The following is a 24,424-nucleotide window of genomic DNA, read 5'->3' as shown; positions in this document are numbered from 1 at the left end:
CTCTCCGTCTCTCTCCTCGACGTAAATGCACTCTGTCACATTCGATGGGCTGAGATATGCAGTGTAAGCTTTGTTTTAAAGTGACAACACCACGCATGCTGCCTTGGCACATAAAAGTGGCTCCATGAGAGTAAGATGCCTGTGAATGCCGCTGGGTCCAGGTATTATCATAAACTTGGAAGTGGTGAGCTGAGTGGTAAAGGTGACTTTCTGCTGCATCAGAGTGCACATGTTGTGCAAGTGCTACCTAACGTCATGCTGTATAAAACTTTTGATATTGTGGCAGGGTTCCACGATTCCTGCTTTCATATCATGCGTGTTGGTAGATGTGGGTCAGGTGTGTGCACCTCAGAGGTGTGCACGTGGTGTGAGCTGAGCATTCCCTCCCTCCTGCCCTCCCTGCCAGGCCCACCTGGAGGAAGACAGTGCCGCCCAGCGCCAGCTGAAGCAGCAGGCGGCCAAGGAGCGGCACGACTTTGCCGAGCTGTTGCAGGAGCGCAACCGGCCCGACCCTCACGAGAGCCCCACCATCCTGCTGGCCCGGCCCTTCCTCACCCAGTGGAAGCACTTCCTCAGGTGGGGGGCCCTCTCCCACATTCTCTGTTTGCTTGTGCCATGAAAGCAAAGGTTTGGCGATTACTTCACTTGGCGACAGCTCATCGAGTCTCCAGAAGTGCAGCGTGTTAGTCGTGGTTGTGTGAGGCCGTAGGCACCTGTAGGGGAGGCAGCAGGGCTGTCTGTGGTCTTTGAAGTGGGAACCAAGTGTTAAGATGCTACACAAGGGGAGAATACCCGTCCGTGTCTGTATTCTTCCCTTGTGTAGCGTCTTAACACTGGTTCCCACTTCAAAGACTATGAACCAACTGGTTCAGCTTTCTACCTTTGTCTGTGGTCAGTCCAGATTGGCCTTTCTTGATCCTGCAATAACTCGTGACAGACAGCAACAAGCTGTGGTTGCACAGAGGAAAAGCAGCCTGCCCTGTTGGCGACGTGCCTGTTTGCAACATTAACGAAAAATAGGCTAGAGAAAGCAAGGAATGACTCGTGAATTTAGGGACTGTTCAGGCAAGCTTACTTTGGGCAGCCCTGTTATGAGTTACCGTTAGTTTGTACAGGCTGATTTGTGGTTTATGTTGGCAACACATGATGAGAATAAGGTAATTTAGTTTCTGCCATGTTTTTTTTTTTTTTTTTCTTCAACAGGTGTCCCCTAAACAAGGAGCGCCCCACCAGCATCACGAATACTGAGCTGCTCTGTTCCCACAACCTGTTGGTGAACTTGCCTGACGACGAAGACAGGTACGAGTCTTTCTGCAGGAACTTCCAGAACAGCGTGGATCACTGAGTAACAAAGGCTATTGCCAAGTCCTGTTCAGTTCGGCACAAGGGCCATTGAGCGCTTGGAAACGGGTGTGTTAAACTGCCTCAGGGATTTCAATCCAATACCCATTATGGGACATGCAGAAATGGCCCACTATTCATTACTCGAAAAGCATGTACAGGGTGGTGCGACGATGATTGGAACACTTTTAAATTTTTTCCCTGAGTGAACCGCCGCTTTGTTTGTGCTCAAACTTCACACGAGGGTCGCATTTTGTGGTCTATTTTGTTTGACACCGGGAACAATGACGGTGCTTACCTGTTTATTCTGAAAATAAATAAAAACGATTTTCACCTATGGGAAAATGGCGGCTGATTTGGATGTGCGAGCCAGCTCAAGTTGATCTTGGAACGATGGCGCCACCTGGAGTATGCAGAGCAAAACGCACGTGTGGGAATCATGGTAGGAAGGAGCCAAATGGTGCAACAGACGATCAGAAAATGTGAAAGCGGGTTTTCTGATTGTCTGCTAGCTCATTTGGCTCCTTCCTAGATTTTCTAATAATCTGCTGCACCATTTGGCTCCTTCCTACCGTGATTTCCACACGTGCATTTCGCTCTGCATACACCCCAGGTGGCGCCGTCGTTCTAACATCAACTTGCGCTGGCTCGCATGTCCAAATCAGCTGCCACTTTCCCATAGGCGAAAATCGTTTTTAGGTATTTTCAGAATAAACAAGTAAGTGCCATCGTTGTTCTCGGTGTCAAACAAAATACGTAGACCACAAAATGCGACCTTTGTGTGAAGTATGAGCGTGAACAGGGCGGCGGTTCACTCAGGAAAAATTTTTAAAGTGTTCCAATTATCGTCGCACCACCCTGTATGTTCAGTGCGCCCTCAGGCCTGTAGTCAGCTTGGCCCTTGATGGCAGTGGGGAGTTGTTCATGTGTGCCCTTTGCACTTTCAGGGTGGTTGTCGTGTGGCCAGCAGAGTGGGAAATGCTCACTTCCCTCTTCTCAGCCGACCTATGCATCCGAGTACTGCCCGGAGAAGGGGATCAGCTCACCACGGATCCAGGTGAGGGACTGTGGTTTTTCGTGCATCTAGACACTGGGCCACACTTAACGCTCACATGTAAACAGGCAGCTCTGAAATGCAGCACAGCGTGGAGGCGTGTTGGGCATTGTGGGTGTACTGTGAGAATTAGGGTACTATATCATATAGCTGTGTACGAAATAACGTGTTTTTCTCAGCTTAAAATGGTAGGAGTTGCGTATTTTGAAGGGCTGGTGACGGAATTCGAGAATAGATCGATGACCAGACAGAAGTAGCTCATTAGAAAAGTGCAGGGGTGAAAACAGTTGCATTGTTTGCACGCCAAGGGCCACAGCCTGGTTCATGAGGCTTTGAAAAACTTTTCATGAGCTGTTTTCGTGTCTGCACCAAAATGATTATGGCCTAATAGAGTATCTCCTCCATGCTTACTGGACCCACAGTTATTGTTTCCTCCTCCTTCACCTCTTCTTTGGTTACTGGTGGAACCTTGTGTACCAAGCTAGTCCTTTAAGCACTGTTTCCTGGCCTGATGCTGAATGGGGAATAGAGGGAAAGTTGGAGGACGTGACGGAATTACCATGGATCCAGTAAAGGGTGGAACGAGTACTGCACTAGGAAAGCTTTCAAAATTATTCCAAAGGTGTCTCAGCACTGTAAAGGTACCAGTAGCCTGGAGAAACACCAACAATCCTAATTTACAAAAACAGTTACTATTCTCTATTTCAAAGGTTCTAGTTAGGTAACCTGATAGGTGAGGTTAGGTTTCCAGCAACCGAGCGAACGGGGTGGATTTTGGAAAAGCTACTCATTAGTGAATCACAGTCATTGCATCAACCATGTAATTCAGAAATACACGGAATGTAACAAACCTCTGGTCATGGAATGCAGTCTAGTCCACTTCTAACAATGTCTTAGTTCCAAGGAAATTCTATTGTTATAACCGATAATCGTTAAATGCAAGTTGTGAAAAAAAAGACAGAACAGAGACCAAAACATTTTATTCCCATGCAAGCAAGGTCATACTACTACATATTTACAGTAAAGAAGCCATAGTCGGTCAGCATTGCTAGCCTCACGCAAAGCTGGTGCACATTTTAAGCATCTAGGGGTGCTCCACATATCTGAGCGAAAGGTCCTCGGCAAAAACAAACTCCCTGAGAAACTCCATCATGCGTTGGACCTTCTGTGGAGACACTAGCTCAATGGGCTGCTCAACTGCATTGTCAGAGCCCTCACTATCACTGTAGCACGTATCCGCACAACGATCACCTCTTCAGTGAGGCACTCGGACGTTTCCAAAACATCAGCCCTGATGTCCCTTCTGCAAAGAAACAGAGGCAGTTGAAGAGCTACCTGGTCAAACTCAAAGCTGTGCGCACACAACAGGCAAATGTGCGAGCGAACGGTACAAGCGGGCTTGGGGACGAGGCCGAAGTGTTCAGAAGGAAAACTGCCCTCTTTTCACTTCCTAGTAAGCGGTGCAACTCGTCAATTAGGCAACTAGTCAACTTGTTTCTGAGGGATTGAAGGTACGCGAGCTGCACAGGGCAGCTTACGCAGGCAGCCGACGGCACAAGGAGCCAGCGGCAGCTCACATTTTCAATGTAACTGGGGCTTTTTTTTTATTTGATGCTGCTTGCTGTAACTGATTCAATCGTTATAGCCAACAGCACGACATTGGATCATTGCAATAAGCGGTTTATTCTACCATAGAACGCATACAAAAGTGGCCGGCGCCATAGTTGTTCATTGTTATATCCGATATATTGTTGTACACAGTATCGTTATAAGGGGGCTCGACCATATGCTGAATACAATGAAGTGCTTGATTTTGTGGACACCACCGTAGTAATGGAAGCATTGATTTAGGGTCCAAGGAGTCTACTTGGATCGGGCTTTTGGAGAACACGTAGAGTACAAAAGGCTTAGAGGCACAATAGTCATTCAGCCACACTAAGGTGCTTTCTTTTGCTCCAAACAAATAGTTGAGTACCAGTTTGTCTGGCAGTCCTCTTAGTATGTAATTCTACCATTTTTTTTCCCCCAAGCGATCGTTAGGTTCTTTCACCTTTTGGTTCGTTCATACTACAGTCAAATCCCGCAATAATGAAACCGTTGGGGAAAGCATAAAAATTTACTGTTGCGAGAATTTTGTTGCCGTGAGAGTGAAACACAAACAACAGGAAAATCGCCCGCAAACCGAATATTAATTTCCAAAAGTCGGTTATATTGCCTTGCAAGCCTAACCTGGTAGCGAATTCACAGCTTTACCTTTACCTCACAGCTTTACCTTACCTTACCAAGCCTTACCTCTAGGTAAGGCTTGCAAAGTAATAATTGCAAAGTACCGTGGAATCTCAATGATACGATTTTGGATGACACGAATTTCGGGATGATGCAAATTTCTGAGAAGTCCTGGCGAAATTTAATTATTGGCAATAGGCAAAATTTCGGCTGTTAAGAACGGACCTGCGCAGCTGGGTGGATGATACGAATGGGCCGGCGAGGCAACTGACCTCCGAGCGAGCAAGCGACAGCGATGTACGGGATCTCTTCTTGAGCTCTTTCTCCAGGAGCGGCGGGGCTGTTGTTTTCTGCTCGTGAAAACGCGCTGCGCGCTCCACAGGCATGCTGACGTCGCTGCGGAACCACCCGCATGCTGCGCGCAGCACGGCCTGCAGCGGCAACATGGCGGCAGATTTGGCCACGAAGTGGTGCGGTGCGCTCGAGGCTCCTCCCACGTCGTCAGGCTCCTCCCACTTCTGCGCCCATCGCACATTATTTTCTGACCAAGGCAGAAGTCGCCATGGGCTTTAAAAGATCGCACGCGCAACACCAACCCGCACGTGCAAAAGTGCGCCATGCAATTCACGCCTTGACTGTTGCAACGTGTAGTGAGCTTGGGCACCGCGAGTCAGGAGACCAGTGCGAAGTTTTACGTGCCCAAAAAAGGACTGCTCGGTGACATGGAGCTTTAAAAAAAGCAGAAGAAAATCACGCATTTCTTCATGCGAAAGTGAGACAAGAAATAAATGAAAACTTTTTTAGTGCTCAATTTTTTTTTGGTCTGCGTTGGTTCATATGAATTTCGGATGATACGAATAATTTTCGCGGTCCGGCGAGATTCGTATCATCGAGATTCTACTGTAATTTATTACTGCACTCAAACCTCGTTTTAATGAAGTTGAAAGGGAGCCGTAATTACTTCGTTATATCCGTTATTTCGTTATATCAATTACAGCAGCTTGCTGAAATGTATGATCAGTTGGGTGCACAACTATAAGCATGCGAAGAAGGAAACTGCCTTGCAAACCAGTGTACCGCTACGCTACCTTGAATGCAACGGAAATTGAATAGAACACAAATATTTTGCTTGCTCAATGCGCACACCACTTTTTTATTGTTCGCTAGACATAGCTGGCAAAACGCCCGTAATGCTCCTTTGTTTTGGACATCACGAGCGCAAGACTTCCTTTTCAGTGGTAGCCACCGTACCGTGTTAATGCCGTTTATGCCGTCGCCATGGGCGCCAAAAAAATGATGTGGACGGTCAATCGCATTGAGTGCCTGCGACGACATTGGCACAGCGGACGTGTGTGTACAGGAGACTATGGCGTCTTCGTCGTCGCTTGCATTGGTTTGTCCAGTAATATCTGCGACAATAGCATCGTCGGTAAGCTCCTGCGTCGTTTACCGCGTCGGCATTGATGTTGAGGGAAACCACCTTGCGCCTTTTCTGACTGCCGTCTGACTTGCCGCTTCTGACTGACTGCCCCGCTGGCAGAGTGAGGAAGCAGGCTCGCTCGGCCGCGCATGGCGTGGCGGCGCATGGTCGTGAGGTTGACGCAGTAATTTCAAAACAGGTGCGCCGAATGAGAGTTGAACTCTACAGAGTACTCATGCACCGTGGTTGGGTTTTCTTTTTTATTGTGGGGATGGGGGGGTGGGGAGGACTAAAGTTCGTTATATCCATTGACAGGCCAATTTTACTTCGTTACAATAAGGTTTAAATGCATTGTTCTCTATGGGGATTTCAAGGGGAATTTTATTTGCTTCGTTAAATCCATTATTTTGTTATATCCAGCTACGTTATAACGAGGTTTACCGGGTGTGCAGGGTATTTGAGAACAGAACGATGGCGTCAGGCACAGCATGATGTCTTTAGCAAAAACAGACTTATTTTTACCAAATTTTGTGAAGTACTTCTCTTATGGTTTATTTCCATAACTACTCAATTAATCCGTCATCGGCAGCAATAAGCGATTCGATTCGGCTTCGCAAATGGCTGCATGCATGGGTCAGGTGCTTCTTAGAGATGTTGGCCATTGAGTGAGCAATGGCGGCCTTCAGCGACTCTTTTGTATTATGCGGCCCTTCTTTAGCCTCTCTCCCAACAACGCCCCAGACATAGTAGTCGAGCAGATTTAAATCTGGAGAACTAGGAGGCCACAAGTTGGGAGTAACGGGGTCACAGAAGTTGTCAGCCATGCCACTATTGGGTGATGTAGGCGGTGCGTACAGAAGCCAAATCTTGCTAAAAGACATCTTCCTTTAGAAACCCTCTCTATGGCTTTACAACAGTGGCAAGCACATCCACGTAACGGGCAGCATTAACGCGGAGTCCTGTAAAAAAATGTGTGGCGGCATGATGTCACCCTCATTGCGAACAACGGATAACACCACCGCCGGAGAAATTAAGGGGTTTTGACGATGTATAACCGCTGACCGTGTTTTTTCCTTTTCGCCACAGATGTCACATTACCACCACAACACATCAACTCGGTCCGCACCTTGTAAACGAAAGATTTCGCTAGGTTCAGAAAGGTGGCGATTTCCAAGTTGCTGTGGTGTGCAGCCAAGGTGACGAGGACTGCCTGGCGTTTCATTTCCTGCTTCAACTTGTGCACTTCCATCTTTGAACAAACTGCGCATTATGAATGATAAGGGGTCGACTAACAAGAAGCCGTACGCCTAGATATATATGTGATGAGGCTGCTGGTGTCTATGGCGAGAAGGAATAGCGTTCTCAGATATCTCGCACACCCGGTAAGTGTAGTCGTCGTGCGCACCTAAGAACGGCTGAATTGCGCCAAACGTACCCAAACACCTCGCAGTTTGCCTTCTCTACACGTTTTTTGTCTTTGGCCTCGACACCCATAACGCAAGTGAAGTCCAGCGTCTTTTGTTGATCAACTTTGCCAGACAGGGGCACCTCGTTGCAGTGCTGTGCACAAAACCTAGTGAGCAACGCTTTGCCAACATCCGAAATGGCCGCAGCCATCACTGTTCTGTTTTGCGCGCACACGTGCATTGGTTTTCAAAATTGTATTGGCGGTGAGCGCGACCACGGGCGGCGCTGCGAAGCGCGCCTCCGTGACGTCGGCTTAGGGATTCTGGCATTTGTCGTCTGCTTCACTCGGGCTCGGTCTCCCTGCTGTTCCTTTGCGTTCGGTTGACATCTGATGCTTCTCCGCACCTGGTTTTGCGTGTGCTTAACTTTTTATCGCAATAATAGGCCTAAAATCACATAGAATAGCTCAAGGCGTGAGTTAAAGTATTGTTTTGGGTATCGCTACGGAAGAAACATTGCCGGCATCACCCCATTCCTTGCAAAGCCGGCCCGGTGCGTAGCGCGAAAAGTCGGAATTCGGCGTCAGATTCTGTATTAAGCAATCTTTCCAAAAAAAATTCACAGCATATCCACGGGGTGAATGATGATGAGTGGGGGAAGCTCCTGAGGGGAAATCATCGGTAAAACCGTGACTCTTCAGTGAAAGTTCGCCCACTACATCTGTGTCCGAACGTAACGTCTAGAAAGTCTCGCTTAAACCGCGCGTCAGCACCTTGGGGCTGAGCTCGCCTGATGCGTTTTGCAGACGCCTCACGAGCTCTCACTGCATCGGGGTCTGCCTGCCGATACGCGCGCTTTCTCGCCGCTTCCCGTTCTCTGACGTTTTGGAGATCCTCTTCGCGCCGCATCCGTGCCGCTTCGCGTACGGCAGGGTCCTCGCGCCGCTGCCGTGACGCTTGGGCCTCTCGTTCTCGAACGCTGGGATCTTGGCGGCGGCGTCGCGCAGCTTCACAGAGCGCTTCTGCCTCGCGGACTCGCACATCTGCAGCCTTATCCATGGGGCGACTCCGAGCGTGCGCCAACAGCGAACGGATTTTATTACAACGCTCCCCGCCATCTAGTAAACAATCCAAGAACTAAACTAGAGGTAGCCACGCCATCTAGTAAACAATCCAAGCGCATCTTTTCATCATATACAAGTACCGCCATCTAGTAAACAATCCAAGAACTAAACTAGAGGTGGCTACATACATACGTCGAGGATGGACAGACCCACGCCATAAGGAGCTTCGCCCCTAAAAGGGAACAGCCAGCTTCTAGCAACCGACAACAGCGAAAATACATGACCAAAACAAATTCCAGGCCTTCGGGGCTGTCGGCTTTGGTGGTGCCGATTCCCGGTATTCGTAAAACAGTTGTCGCAACCTTGCCGAACGCTCGAAAGTATTATATCACATCACTTTATGTTGTTATGGCATGAAGGTATGCCGATGTGCACTATGAAGTGCAAGAAAATGTCGGTTGAGTTCCTAATGACCATCTGTGTTCATAGGCGCGTGATGCTTTTATACCAGGCTTGTAACCAGTATGGAGGTTTATTGAGCAAAACGAGTCATGTCTACGGTAAAAATGTGGTAACACTATGCTTGTTCAGACATGAAGGGATATTTCGGTACATTTCTCACAGCCATATCTTCCCAATATTCAGATATGCACTACAGGAAAACTGCACCCAAGAAGAGAAGGAGGGGGAGAAAACTTTAGCAGTGAAATCGAGCTGATAAGTGGGCCGGGTCCTCAGTCCCGGACAAGGGAGTACAATTAATTTTCTTCAATTCATAGAGTGTCATCCCGAGTAGACCAGGATTTGTTGTTTACGCCTGGAATTTTTACAAAACAATAAAGAGCTGCTTATAAATATTAATCGGTTTCAATTCTTGTAATATATGCAAGTATACTATTTATTGCGTTTGTTAGCGAGTATAGCAAGTCTTCAACACCGTAATCATATCATAACTGTTTGGGTTGAGAGTCAGTTCGTTATGATAACGATGGTTATGGTAGAAATTCGCAACACAAAAGCCACCTTCGAGTGCTCTGCAGGGGCAGTCGCGGCTTTGCACAAACCTTGCGATTGTATTTGTATGTGAATAAGCAACGCACGCTGAGGATATGCACCTTCTTGCACGCAGCCATAACGAAAGCCAATTTGTGAAGAAGGAAACGCCATATAGCCTGAAGAAAATATCCACGCGATCTTTGTGAGCCTCCCAAACATCACCAGACCTACTAATAAGACATTTGTGACGGTGCAGAAAAATTAATGCGTTGGGCACAGAGAAAAAAACATTCATCTGATACAGGTCAACAACAACGAAAGAAATAGAAGACAGCTGCTTTTTTTCCTGTTGTGCGATGCGCTTGTAGGGGCCCGCTGCTTGGTACGTAGCATTAAAGGAGCCATGAAGACAAAACACAAGTTTGGTTCATTCAAAAGATTGTCTTGTTAGAATCATACTGACACCACTTTTATTGTAAACTGCGCTCAAATAAGCTATATAATTAGGAACAAAGGGAATGGCCATGCGACCTACCAACTCATTTCCCACAACAGAACCTATGATGTCATACCAGCCTGCTCTGCGATTTGAGGAGGCCGGCAGAAGCAAACGCAAATTAGGCAGAGCTTATAAGCTTGCCAAACGAGGTATTTGCGCCTAAATGTAATGCATATCCATTTTACAGCTGCAAGAATTGTGCGGGAAACAACAAAAGTTACGAAAATACACGTAAACATAGAAGTACCGATGAGCACCGCTGTTGGCACTGCGTGCACTATGCTTGTTTTAGCTGCACAGCAGTCCGGCACTTTGGAGTTGTCTTACACGACGCTGGCCGATTGGCGTAAGCGACGTTGCCTTACGTGACCCTGTTTGCCAACCATACCCCATGTTTCACGAAGCGATTCCTTTCTACCATAACAAAACCAAGCCAGGTATAAATACGGTCAAAAACAAAGCAACGGCGGAGGGCTGCGTATGCTAGCGCCTTCTGGGGGGTTTGACGGCAGCAAGGCTGCAGAGCTGAATGGCGCAGTGGAAGTTCGTTTGAATGCGCGCCGTTATGACTTCATTACTTGGAAAATAGGTAAAGTTCTTCCGCTGTACAAATCCGGTGATAAGCACTGTTTTTCCAATTATAGGCCAATTTCATTAACCTCATATTCATGTAAAATGCTTGAACACATAATCTTGAAACATATCATGCACTTCCTCGAGTCTAATAACATTCGGTTTAATTTTCAACACGGGTTTCGATGCGGGTTAAGTACGGTGATGCAACTTATTGCCTTTTCACATGACATTTCCATGAACCTTGACGCAGGACATCAGATTGATGCCATCTTTATCAATTTTTCGACACTGCTATTCGTTCAAAACTCTTGCACAAATTAAATAAGATCCTCAATAACCAACAATTAGTTCACTGGATTTCGTGCTTTCTTACTAACCGATCTCAGTTTGTGTACTTTGATTCTGTTGCTTTTTCCCCGGCCAAAATCGCTTCTGGTGTAGGGTTCAGTCCTCGGGCCTTTATTTTCACTTTATGTCAATGATTTGCCTGATATTGTTCACTCTAATATTCGCTTGTACGCTGATGATTATGTTTTATATCGCGTAATTCAATCGCCCAATGACCACATCCTTCTTAACGATTCATTTGCATCTTTCTGCAACTGGTGCCGTTCCTGGCAAATGAATATTAACTACAAAAAAAACTGTGTTCATGTCCTTTACTAATAAATTAGTTCTTTCAGATTTCAACTACTCATTTAATGGATTGCCCCTGCAGAGAGTTTACCAAACCAATATAAATACCTTGGCATGCTTTTCACTCGTAACCTGTCCTGGTCCATTCATATTGACTACATTACTGCTAAAGCTCTAAAAAACTTGGTTACCTCCGGCGTTCACTATCTGCGGCCCCTAGTGATACGAAACTAGCTGTGTACAAGACCCTTATCCGCCCCTTATCGAATACGCGTCACCTGTGTGGAACCCCTACAACCAGTGCGAGGTCAAACAAATTGAATCGGTACAGAAAAAGGCCATTAGATTCATCTTCAGGCGATATGACTGCTTTTTCACCTACGTCAGCATTACCATCTTTGAACCTATCATTACCATCTTTGAACCTTTGAACCTACTTTCATCGTGGAGGAACATCGAATCGCTTAAGCTATTTCACTCTATAATTTACTCGTCGTGCAAGCTTTCAAAAGATCTGTACTTAACGTGTTCCAGACCTTCTTCAATACGCCACTACCATCCTTTGAATATGACAAAATTCTGCGCCCGTGCTAACACGTTTAAATTTATCTTCTTTCCACGAACTGTTGAACTTTGGAATAACTTATCCGGTGACATACGTTCTTCGCCCTTAAATGAATTCTTGTTATCCATAAATACCCTTTGACTGTTTTCCTTTTCCCTTTTTTGTTGTTTGCTGTGTTTTGTTCCTTGCCACCACGTCTTCATTATGCCACGTCATGCAATGTCTTGCCACCATGTATTGTGTAATTTATTGCTAAAGTACTTTCCTTCGCAAAGTATTACACCATGTGTGTTTTGTACCAGCCTCTTCCCCACTCCTGCCATAGATAGCCCTTACGGGTTGCAGTATGTATAAATAAATAAAATAAATAAATTTCAGACGTCACCAAAACACACGATTTGGCGGGAGAATCAATATTGTAACCTAAATCGGTTAATTTTTCAGTGAATACGGCATCATTTGCTGCCGCGCAAGTGCTGGGGACACTGTAAAACACGGAATCTTTCGAATAAAACAAACTTGTATTTTGTCTTCATAGCTCCTTTAAACTGTTGAGTCTTCATAAGAACATTTTAAAAATACCTTAGGGGAGCCTACGCTTTTTGAATACTCATCTAGGAACTTCGAGCACTGAACCTCACAAATAAGCAAGAAAGAACGAGCTACACACGATCTTCTGACCGATGCTTTGAAGAAAGTTGTTCTCTCTCTCTTCTTGTGTGTTGCAAACTTGTGCGGGATACAGCTTAAAATTATTCAGAGGTGTCAGAAGCTGGCCAAAATAACTGAATTACTAGAAATGCGCTTTTTAATACGCACTAGAGCATCAAAGCGGGCGATTTCTAGCACAGGCCCTACTGCCCCTCACAAGCGGTGTGTAGCAGACGACAGCGGCGCGAGTCCCTAAGCCGACTTCACAGCCAGGTGGCGCCACTCTAACATCTCACCTCCAATAGAGCGAGCTGTTTGCAGTTTCAAACTCGTCAGCGCTTTCCTCTCTTCCTCCACTTGGGCCTCTTACTTGGGCAGTGATGGCTGCCTTAACTTGTAGCGATAAATGCATCCACTTTCGAGCTGGTGGAAGCACCTTACTGAGACCAAACATGCCGATCACCACATGCTCAACGGCTCAAGCAGGCTGTTCTGCAGTAGCCGGTTATCCTAGCCCAAGCGAAAGCTGGGCCGTGAGTCATCAGTCCGGCCGAAATTGGGCTTTCCCCTAGTGGTGTCGCTTTGAGGTTATCTTCACGGCCACCGGTTGCATGGTTTTATTTGTTAGCAGATATGGCAATGGCCAGGCAAGCACCCTGTGGCTGAAGTTTATGCAATCGCAGTCCGCGAAAAATGCACTTGAACATATTTTGGACACTGTTAGCCTCAAATGGGTTAATAAAATACCGAACAGTCTTGCAGTGAGTTTCGTTAATGCGGGATCACTGTTCAAAAACATTTCATTGCCGAGAGATACGAAATCGCGGGCTTCTATGGTCATTTGCCAAGGATTCGAAAATGTTGTGTTTCTGTGGGAATTCCGTAGTTGTGCGATTTCGTTATCGTGGGGTTTGACTGTATTCAAAGATAGCCCTCCACTGCGCCAGTGTGTTATCTTTGCACCGACCAGAAGTGGTACGGGGCGTATGCAGATATGGAGTATTGTACGGGAAAGCAACTCCTGTTCCTGCTTTTAGCTCCCTGAGAGAAAAAAAATGGCTAAAATGAGAAAAAAAGTTAGTTGCAGGGCTTTTGGTTTTTACAATTCGTGGATAACCTAAGGGCCAGTCCAAGGACACCTCACCTGTAAGGGCTGCGACAGAAGTACTGGTTGGAAGTAAACAGCGTCTTACATCCCGGGTCAGTCTGGTACCAGGATTCGAGGTAACCTTTTTGAAAGTAGTGGAGAAACCCGACACGTAGTGCTGTCGCACTACTTTTATAATTCGGGCTTTACTTCATAGGGTGTTGGAATCTCTAGGAAAATGAAGAGATGGTTCCTGCAGCATACCTTGCAGATCGTCGTCATTGTATCACCATTGCACAGAGTGTTCCATCTTATCCCATTAAAATTCAGCCCTTGTTCGTGGTGCCATCTATCACCTCCTGTAACGTGGTACTGAAACGATGAGACCAGCGTCTTTTATAGAGTGGCAACACTCTGACAACCACAACCACTATCAGTCTCTGAGAAGAAGTTGCCGTAGGTACATTTGTCTCCTTGCCTGGAGCCGTGCTGAGGTAAGCCAGTGGTGAGAGGCCTGAGCCGGGATGCGAACAAGGGCGTCCGCAGAAACTTTTTGCAAGGGGGGGCATCCATCAGCGGGGGGGGGGGGGGGGGGGGGGGGTTACGGTTGGATAGCACCAAAAAGGCGTTATTTGTGGTTACAAAAATTACAAACAGCGAATTAGAACCAGACTTGGATAATATACATTGGATTTTATTGCCGAACAAAGCAATAAAGTGAATAAAGAAAACGCGAAAAGTTACTCTCACTTTGTAAAAGAGTGTGATCAGTGTCGCTGCGGGAGGGTTCTCGACTCACGCCAATTGCACACAGCACAATACGTTCACGTACACACAGCTGCACTCCGTCAATGTTCCTTGAATAGCAGCTGCAGACGCCTCGGGTTTTTCTGGGCAAATCGCGAGATGACATCTGTGATGAAGTCTGTTGAAATGGCTCACACAATAAAGGTACCACTGGCCTTCCTGACTTTCAATGCAGTACAGGCATACAATCGTTTTGAGGGGCTGATTTATAGGTTTTGTTTCGGGGCTTGGGTGGTGCCAACATTTCGCTATTTCGAAGGACTAGGTGATAGGATGGCACGGGAGGTTGTTACACTCTCCCTACTAAGTGTAGCGGTGACGATAGCTGCAAATTTGTCCGAAAACTGAAGTTCTTGTGGTAGGACTGCATAAATCCAAAGTTTAGAAGAAAAAAAAACAAGAAAAAAACGTCAAATTTTTCAGAATTGTTCGCTATCTTCAATAGCCAGCACAAGCAGTCTGTTTCACTGCCGTCATATGACCGGCAATGTTAGTCAGTGCCTGAGCACAAGGTCGCGGGTTCGATTCCCGGCCGCGGCGGCCGCTTTTCTGATGGAGGCGAAACGCAAAAACGCCCGTGTGTACAAGATTTCGGCGCACGATAAAGATCCCCAGGTGGTCAAAACTAATCCGGAGCCCTCCACTACGGCGCGCCTCATCGCCCGCGTTGCGTCGGCGCGTTAAACGCTACAATCAATCAATCAAATCAATCAGTTAGTCAGTGCCTAAAGTGCAATGTTGAGCGCAGTCTTGAAGGGCGTTCCATACGGATACGCAGGACCTGGTTGTGCTAATCATTTGAGTAGTGTGGATTGTTGGGCTAGTTGGTTCGCGTACATAATTGAAAAAACTTTGCGCTAAAGGACGAGACAACGGAGGGAACGTCGGTGTCGTTTTCTCCTCTCTTCCGTCCTTCAGGGCAAAGTTATTTTAATTATGGGCCAACCAAGCTGCGCAGCTTTTTTGTAGTGCATAAAAATATCCGAATCTCCAGGGAGGGGCAGTTGCCCCCCCTTGCCCCCCCTTCCGGACGCCCATGGATACAAACCAAGGAAAACGTCCCCTGTGGGGCGACTAATAGGGAAGTTAACTGATGCAAAATGAGCTTGAAGCATCTGGCAATGGCTGATCGCGAACAAGCTTCAGGCGCATGACACTGAGCAGAGGAAGACATTACCAAGGCGTTACATTCGCGCTCTGTGACAAACGTACTTCTTCGGGGCCACACAAAGAGCTGCTAGCAACTTTTTGAATACTGCACTGCACCCGATATGTTTTTGGGATTCACCAACGCTGAGAAAAATAATAGGGGCTTTCATCAACCAATGACTCCAGGTATGTGACGATGTCTCCAGAATTATTAAACACGTTGGGTGGCATTTTTTCTTTGAATCACATTTGCTAGTGAAGCTGTCAAGCTGGAATAGAACTCTGATCAAGAAAGAACAGGCTCTAAGGGAAATAAATGGCGAAGTCAAAGACTTTTTCGAAATTGACAAGCTTATTGAAGTAATTGAAAGTGCCTAAACATGGTAAAAGGCTGTCGCAGTGATGAAATATCAGTCAGAAAAAATTATGGACAATTTGTGAGTCTATAAAATACACAATTGCCAACATTTCAAATGACATGTGAACTATGGAGGCACATTTTTGTTTATTGGTCATGGCTAAAACTGTGAGACCACTGCTGCTGTGTCGGCGCTATTAATGATGTGCATACCTGATGAAAAATGCAATGCCCCCAACTGCCTCAATTAATAAACAAAACAGAAATGGGCCGTCAGGAAGATGTTTCAAACCGTGCCTCATTGCTTTAGCAGCAACAAAAATTTTGCACTACAGCCACCTGAAGCGTCAGCTACAAAAATCTAAGGAAATGACGGCACTAACCAAAATAGGTTGCCTTGCATGATCTCTCTTGTCATCGCAAACAGGGAGGCTTCAAACACTATTGATATTATTTATTGTGGGGATGTGTAAAAGGAACTGAATGATTGTCTGAAGAAAAGAAATGCAGGATGCACTGAAGCCACAAATGGGGGTTAGAAATGGGGAGGTACCAAACTCCAAGATGGAAGTCTAGAAAGACGTATCTTTGTCATTTTCTGTTGACAAGGAGAAAACAATCTTAAAGGAGCACTGATACCAATTTTCGGCGTTAATATTATTGCACAGTTCGCTTCCTTCACTTAACAGAATACCCTGGCTGAAATATGAGCGGCCTGCGTTTATTTATCGCGCCGACGGAGTCATTTATCGCGCCGACGGAGCAGCGCGCGGAGCGGCACTCAGCAAATGGACATCAGCGTGGCATCACTCCAGGAGAGGAAAATGAAGTGACGCGACAGCGCTCGTCAAAAACTCGTGACGTCACTTCGCGCGCGTGGCCCCACGAGCGGCGAGCGGGCGCAACACCCTCTCAAGCGGGCGCCGGTGACGTCCGCACAAAGCGTTGAGGTCAGGCAGGGAGTCTGTCATATGCGCCGTTCGGAATGAAAGCGCAGGAATTTGAAACAAACGATTTTCAGGCCGTTCAATGTAATTAACTATCGCGCGCTGAAGTATTTGAAGTGCTGTTTCAGGTTGGCCAGACCATTAAGCATCGATAAAAGCAATAAAAGTGTAACATAAAATTTTCGTGTCAGTGCTCCTTTAAAATGGCGGCAGTGGAGGGGCCCAGATGTATAACCACGAGTACACAAGGGAGTCACCCTTAACAACGATGTACAGGCACGATTCGACACTGCCTCAAGGCGTCTGAACAATCTCAGGTGAATCCTGCGCAGAATGAAATTACTGTTTTCTCTGGAGCTCACAGGACAAGCCATGTGGCCTGCGTCCCCTGGCCTGACTGTACACACTGACTGGCTTTATCTCGATGAGCTGTCCTCTGTTTCGTCAAGGTCCGATCCACACTCTGATTTTAGTGTAGGCAATATGAGCACTGATATCAGAAGAAGTGCTCTTGCGGGTGGGCAAGCTCGTGAACTTTGAATGATAACCCTCTGCTTGATATTATTTGTTTGTTATCCTCTATCTGTTGTGGCTGGAGAATTTCGGAAATCTTAAGGAAGACGAAAAGGTGTTTCCTGCAGCGTGCCTCACGGATTATCATCATTGGCTATAGTGCTCCATCTTGTCCTGTTAAAATGCGAATCTGTTTGTGTGCCCATCTCGATATCCTCTGCGACATAGGGAAAAGCTGACCCACAATAATTGAAGGTGAAGTGTTGAGAGTTGCTTATCTGCAGTTACGATGTACCAGTTTACAAAGGAATTGGTACAAAAGAGCTGGCCGAGGTCCCTGCGGAACAATTCGCCCCATGTGTCCAACTGGTGCACCCAGAGCCAGCATTGCTCCCTATGGCCAATATCTCCGGGCTGGTCCTCACGAGGGCGGGTATACTTGCTGCCATAGAGCGTCCCCCTCGCCAAGCAACCCTGGAGACCAGCTGATCCTCGGGTGGATGCAGCCTACAACACGGCGATCACACTGGCTGAATTTCAGGTGGCTCTCCGGCGCTGCCCCCGGAGGTGCAGCACCCCTGGCGCAGACGGCATCACATATGCCATGCTGCGAAACCTCGACGCCGACCAGCAGCTGCGCCTCCTGGACATCTTCAACCAAGCATGGAGGACTGGCACAATCCCTGAGGACTGGAGGATGGCTGTTGTGGCAGCAGTGCTGAAGTCAGCATTGGACGCTTTACCGCACCAAGTCATCCACGGTGCCTTTGATGGCCTGGAGGTAGAGGGGAGGCTCGGGGAATACGTCAACGGCTTCCTCAATTTAGACTGAACACTGCAAGTTTGCATCTCGGCACGACCTTGAGCGCCCCCCACAGAGTGGGGACCGGTGTTCCGCAAGGTAGTGGCTTGAACCGGCTATTTAATCTGGCCATGGAGGACCTCCCCAGCTGTCTGCCGGGGACCCTGGAGTATCCAGTAGAGATTGCCATCTATGCCGACGACGTGGCACTCTGGACACAAGGCCCCACCAAAGTCGGCAGGCGGGTATGCGCGTTCCTGCTGGCGGCCCTTAAGAACCACCTGGCCAGCAAGGGACTTCGCCTCTACGAGGCCATTGCGATCCACCCGCGCCTAGCCTAAGTCCGAAGCACTGTTCCCAACTCAACGGTTCAACGGCAGCTCCTATCCTGACGTCGCAAGGTCATCTACCTCGTCCTGACCATTGACGAAACCCTGTCATGGAGGGCTGCAGCCACGGTACAACTGGACCAGATGAACCGCACCATCCGGGAAATCAACCAGCTCCTGTTGCAGGGTAGAGGTTGCTCGCACCAGTGGGCACTTCGCATCTACAGGGCCTGCATGGTCTCACCGGTCCTGCACGCACTGCCACTGGTAAACCTCAGGAACGTATAGTGGAGGACCCTGGAGCTGGCTGATCGCAATGCCCTGCGGCGCTGCGTCGTTCTCCCAAAAGACTCCCCAGTAGCCAACACCTTGGCTGAAATGGGCAGCTGGGCCATCCAGCTCCTCGCCACGCAGACAGCGCTGCAGCATGTGGAACGCCTTCACCGAGCACCCCGGGGGTGCCTCCCTCCTGGCCAGGCTGCGGTCGAGAGGACACTCCCGCATGGGCAGCATGGCTGGCCTTCTTGAGGACTGCATCGAAGTCTCTAAGAGGGCGTGCCTGCTGCCGTACCCCTGGATGTCTCTACCACGCTGCGAGAAGTTCAGTCCCATGCGAGACTTCCAGAGGTCGGGATCCGCCAAGAAGCTGCCGCCCTTATAGACCTGGAACCGGCGGGGCAACTCCGGGTCTACACAGATGGCTCGGTCTTTCCTACAGTGGGACGAGGTGCTGCCGCCTGCACTTTCCCGGCCAGAGGAGCCCACCGGCAATGCCGTCTGCCGTTTCCCACCAGCTCCACAGCGGCCGATCTGGCAGGCCTAGACCTGGCCGCGGACATGCTCCTAGATAGAGGACCCACCACCGGCGGCTACCATCTTCTGTGACTCCTCCCGACCAGCGCTCCTCCGCCTAAGGGAGGCATCCGTGCCGCGGGGGCGAGGCAGCCGTCTCGAGCTGTCTCTTGTTGGCAAGGTGCGCCACCTACTGAAAAAAGGCTGCAGCCTCCACCTGCGGTGGCTTCCCGCCCACGTTGGCATACCGGGGAACGAGGCGGCAGGCGATTTAGCCAAAGCAGCCCACGACTTCCCCATGGCCCCAGTTTCTGCGTCCTTGGTGCGCTATGGTGTGGCCAGGGATGTCATCGGGCGAGACGTGGCCACACGCCACCCCTGCAAACGAGTGGCCACCGGTAAGGCCCCGTGGCTCCTTCCCACCAGTGGAATAGCCTAAACAGAGCGGTTCCTCCTCCTCCGGCTTCGCACCGGCTGCTACAGCACAGCAGTACGCCTCCACAGGCAGGGTCGCAAAGCCACACCCACCTGTTCCTCCGCTGTACTATTCCGCTCTTTCCCTAATATGTACGAAGCCCGCTTCACGGAGCAAGAATATATAGGAGGTGAAACGGCACATTGCGGCAAGCGCGGGTGAACGACCCGATAATATCACAATGAAAACCAAGGCGGACTTCACCCATGGCAGATGCCGCTAGCTCAACCTATGGCGAGCGCTTGTGACATTATCTGGCCGCGCTAGGAAACCTCGTTTCACCTCCTAGTATCTTATTCTTGCTCCGTGGCCCACTGTAAATAGTCTGTGCTTTTCTTCATTGGCGAATTAGAGTATATAGCCATTTATTTGATTGCCCCCTCCCCGGCGAGACGTGTTCTCTCTGACGAGAGGCAAAACTTCGCCACTTCCTCTCTCTCTTCGCGGCCGACTCCACACTGTTTCTACCCTCTCACACGCGCGCCTCGGCTACTGCCGTGCCGTGCCATGCTCTCTCTCTCTCTCTCTCTCTCTCTCTCTCTCTCTCTCTCTCTCTCTCTCTCTCTCTCTCTCTCTCTCTCTCTCTCTCTCTCTCTCTCTGATCTCTGATCTCCCCCCCCCCCCCCCCGGGAACGCATATGGGGGAGGCATACAGGGGCTAGAGGTAAATTCCTGCACTACATTTTGGTGTTGCAATCTACAGCGCAAGTGAGGCATAGAAAACTGCGCAAAAAAAAAAAAAAAACGACACCGAAGATCAACACCTATCTGGCGCTGCATACACTCGGCTAGAGCCACAACCTCATTTGCGTCGAGGGCTGATGCTTCAGGAACACGTGCGGCTGATATCTGTGCATGAGGCAAAGGAAATCGCGGTCCAGTACTCCTACTCTCTCGACCCCTTTTTCACTGAGTGTGCACCCACGACTTTAGTGGGAAAGAGATCGCATGCTTTTTGATGAGCGCGAAGAGGCCACCGGCAAACACTAGCTGCACACATTGCCAGGTGCCTGTTCTTTTAAACAGGAGTGGCGGTATCCAATTTCTCGGTAATTTTCGGGCTGTGCGTTGATTGGCAGTTGCCGGTGACCTTCGAGTAGTAACAGTGAAACAAATTTAGCGTCATTCCACGCTCCGAAGGTGGATGACCAGCGGAGTTGTTTGTGTGTTATTGGTGGGCCACTAACTCCAGCGCCGGGGAAACGTTCAGCGGGATTAAAGCCACGCCGACGTCTTGCGCTTTAGGGCGCCGCCCTTTGTCGCCCGTTCGTGGGCAGAGCCGCGTCGCCGTCGTCGTGACCGAGCGAACGACGGCTGGACCGACAAGTGAAAGCAAAAACGAACGATGAAAGAAAGCAGAGGAGGAGAGTGTCGCGAAATTGAGAGGGGAGGGCGGTTCGCCGTGGCGCTACGTTGCGTGGCGGCGCGAGCCAGCGCTTTCCGAAAGTGTGCGGTGGGGGAGGGGAGGGGGCAGTATTCTGTGCCCGCACGAGGCGTTCGACGGCGCGACACTTGTCGAAAACGTGAGGGGGGCGTGCGCGTGACTATGATGTGCGTTCGCTTAAAGGGGGCCTGAGATGGATTTTAAAGTGTTTTTGTTTGTGTCAGAAATCTACTCTATAGTTCTTGTAGAAACAAGTCCAAAAATAGTAAGCATATTCGCTCACGCTAACAAAAGTTATTACCCCGACGAGACAGAACTATTTGTTGGCTCGGCGGCTTGCGATGACGACATAGTCCGACCTCGTCCGAGGCGAAGCACTCATTTCATGGTTGGCCGCCGGAATGTCCGCGATTTTTGACGGCGGCGGTTTGGTTTAGAGCGTCGTCGTTACCATGGTTACTTCAGCGAGTGGGTCGCACATGAGACGACGACGTCCTTTTTTTTTTTTTTTAAGCTACGTTTTCAGTCTTTACGGACTTTGGGCAGGAGATACTGGTGATCGCGGGAGTCGACCTTGCATGCGCGAGAGTTTCCGTGAACGGTAACTTATTTTTACCGTCGCTACATAGCGATACAGAGGCTAGAATTTCTACCGACTGTAGTAGCGAGCCCCCTGCGCCGGCGAAATGTACGCTCGCGTTTTGATTAGATTAGCGGAAAGTTCCGAGTGAACGCCCTCCCCCGAAACATCGCCCACCCCCTTTTACGGGTGAAATATTCAATTTACTGAAAGACGCGCGCCCACCCCGTAAAATCCATGGCTTTAGCGCCGATGAGTGAACAAAACAAACCCGAACCATCTCTTCATGTGTAGATGCGGTCACTTATTCGTCCTTTCCGCGCTTGACCCGAAATTTCGCCCATCTCGTATTTTTCACTTGATATCACTGTACTTAAATTTGGGTGGGCGTTCGTCCGGAACTTTACGGCACAGCAAATGCGCTGTGCTCTGCGCTTCATGCAAGCAATCTTAGTTGATGTTGTTTACTACATTCTTGTTAAATGATGATCAGGAGCACGATAAATGACAATTTTTTTTAGAATGAGCGAGCAAAATTTCCGCCCCTACTCCAGCTTCCCACGCTTCCAATGGTTCAGATGCCTTTATGAACTAGCATAGCTCTTTTATGCTTTCAAAATCGTCTTGGGCAAGGTAATATAGGTAACTGCGGAATCATTACAATATATCTTACTCATTTTATATCGAAATATTTAGCGGTGGCGTGAATTCTGGTTAATGCAATACTTGGTCCTAATTGTTCCCACTAGATGGCGGCGTCAACGTCATGTTTTCGATTTTTTAAGCTCTACAGTAGAAGTATACGGCTCTTTAAAAAAAAAAATTATTGTATTGTGAGAGTTCAATCTAAGACGTCTAAGATTCAAGCCATTTCAAGCGTAAGCGAACAGTTCTGGGCCACAAACGTTTGTGTCATTTGCTTTGCGATAAATTCGCCAGACGTCGCTACTCGGCAGAGCCGGTAAGCCGGAATGCAGAAACCGCAGAGTGCAATCCTTACCTTTTCAGCGGCAAACGGCTACTCTTGCTTCATTTAACACGGTAAACGGTAAAGCGCGCTAAGGACACTAGGCAACAGATTCATTCAGAAGGCCGGTGCAGCAAACCACACTTTCCTGCGATCATGACTTGATGGGGAGCAATGAAATAAAACTCTTTGGCAGTTGTCGTTACGGGATGAGCATGCTCTTGCCCTTGTCGCGACCGCCGCAGAGAATCAGCTGCGACAGCGTTTGGGCTTGAACTGATTTATTCAGCCCGCGTGAGCGCACTTGAGCGTGCGCCTCGTGATCACGAGCAGTGCCCGGCGTCGTCCAAGCGCTGCGTGCGGAGCTCCTCCTTCGTCGTCGGCGCGGCGCTCTCTTGGCGCGCCGTTCGTTACCACCTCTGAAAGAACGTCGAGGCTACGCTCGAAACACAGATGGTGCAAAGAATCCTTTCGGGTACAGCGCACAAGAAAGCAAATGCAAAGAAAACTGATGATACTCTAACACCAGACACGGAGCGCTGAGCGATCACGCTGGCTGCAAGCGTCGTTGCTCCTGCGCTCACTGTATCCTTCCGCCGAGAACGGAGGAGCGTCAAGCCCGGTTTGGCCCGGTGTGTAAATGCTTTACACTCCGGTATAAAACAAATATGTGTGACTATGTAAAAGCACCCACACATAAAAGATGTTTTTGTAGCTTTCTGATGTTTTTACGCTCGTAAAAAATTGATTAAATCAAGAGCGCACAAACACGTCACGATTAGTTCAAGAAATAGCCGTTGCGCTCCGATACCATCGACCCCCCAAAAACCCCCATCTCAGGGGCCCTTTAAAGGGACAGACAACCGATTTTTGTCGAATATGTATTCTCTATCCCAAATGAAAGGGCATCACCTTGACGAGAAACGGTTTCGCTGATAACGCCCTAGAACTTTTTAAATCGAAATTTTTAGATCTGCGAGCCGTATGTGTCCCTCCCAAAAATGATGCTGGCAACCATGATATAGAATAGCTCGGCAACATACTTTTGTCTGTATGCGAAATGAAAAACGATATTTAAAAACTTGCCCCCAGCTAAAAAAGTTTGAATCGCAGGCTTTGGTGTTCCTTTTTTTTTTTTTAATGCAATGATCTATTTTGTACGAATGCGCCATCTGTTGGGATATACGATAGGTAGAATCTGGCTTCACGTTGAGGAGGTGGGAAGTTCGATTCTCCCCGGACGCGACGTTTTTTTGTTTTTTTTTAGCTGTCGTTGGCGTATTTGGAAACTGAAATCAAATATTTTGGCAGAACAAACGCCTCTGCCTCAGGCATAATCGTCAAAGCTCCTTCACTGGGTCTGTTTACTGAACGCTGCCTTTGATTCTGGGCATGGTGGCTCAGTTAGCCACACTGAGAGCAACGCAGCGGCTGCGGGCGGCGTGTCTTTAGAATTGAAAAAAAAAAAAATGTTTAGAAATACATATACAATTTAACCGATTTAACCCTGCACAAATACTTGTATTAAAACTTTAAAAGGTTTTCAATACGTAAATAAACGTTTCAGCAGTTACAGTAGCTGGTAGGTTTTCAGGTCACGTGACAAGGACACATATTGTAGTGCCAAGTTTCGACACTACGAACCGCCACCCTTCCGATTTCAGGAAGTTTGCTGCCAAATTAAAATGGTTTCCGCCGATTTGTTTAGAAATTGCTTGTGGTTACCGGGCTATATAAAACGCTGGCTTTCGTATGAGCTAGAGAACATAAATGCGACAAAAATCGGTTGTCTGTCCCTTT

General features: G+C 48.3%; 1 protein-coding gene across 2 annotated transcripts in view; it reads left to right on the top strand.

The window, feature by feature from the left end:
* LOC144144520 (ubiquitin carboxyl-terminal hydrolase 48-like) overlaps positions 1 to 24,424 on the top strand; it is a 98,528-nt gene that overhangs the window by 53,564 nt on the left and 20,540 nt on the right. The window contains exons 21-24 of one of the 2 annotated variants that reach the window (XM_077676005.1): positions 407 to 576; positions 1,204 to 1,299; positions 2,289 to 2,398; positions 5,004 to 5,209. In XM_077676005.1, the coding sequence (XP_077532131.1) occupies positions 407 to 576; positions 1,204 to 1,299; positions 2,289 to 2,398; positions 5,004 to 5,194 (567 nt within the window). In that variant the 3' untranslated portion in view covers positions 5,195 to 5,209. Of the gene's footprint in view, positions 1 to 406; positions 577 to 1,203; positions 1,300 to 2,288; positions 2,399 to 5,003; positions 5,210 to 24,424 lie in introns of those variants that run through there. The other variant, XM_077676004.1, reaches the window with a different exon arrangement.

Source organism: Haemaphysalis longicornis, unplaced genomic scaffold, assembly GCF_048455015.1.
Source record: "Haemaphysalis longicornis isolate Haplotype H1 unplaced genomic scaffold, Haemaphysalis longicornis Haplotype H1 scaffold_7, whole genome shotgun sequence".
Classification (NCBI taxonomy): domain Eukaryota; kingdom Metazoa; phylum Arthropoda; class Arachnida; order Ixodida; family Ixodidae; genus Haemaphysalis; species Haemaphysalis longicornis.
This window is presented reverse-complemented; position numbering and strand designations above follow the sequence as displayed.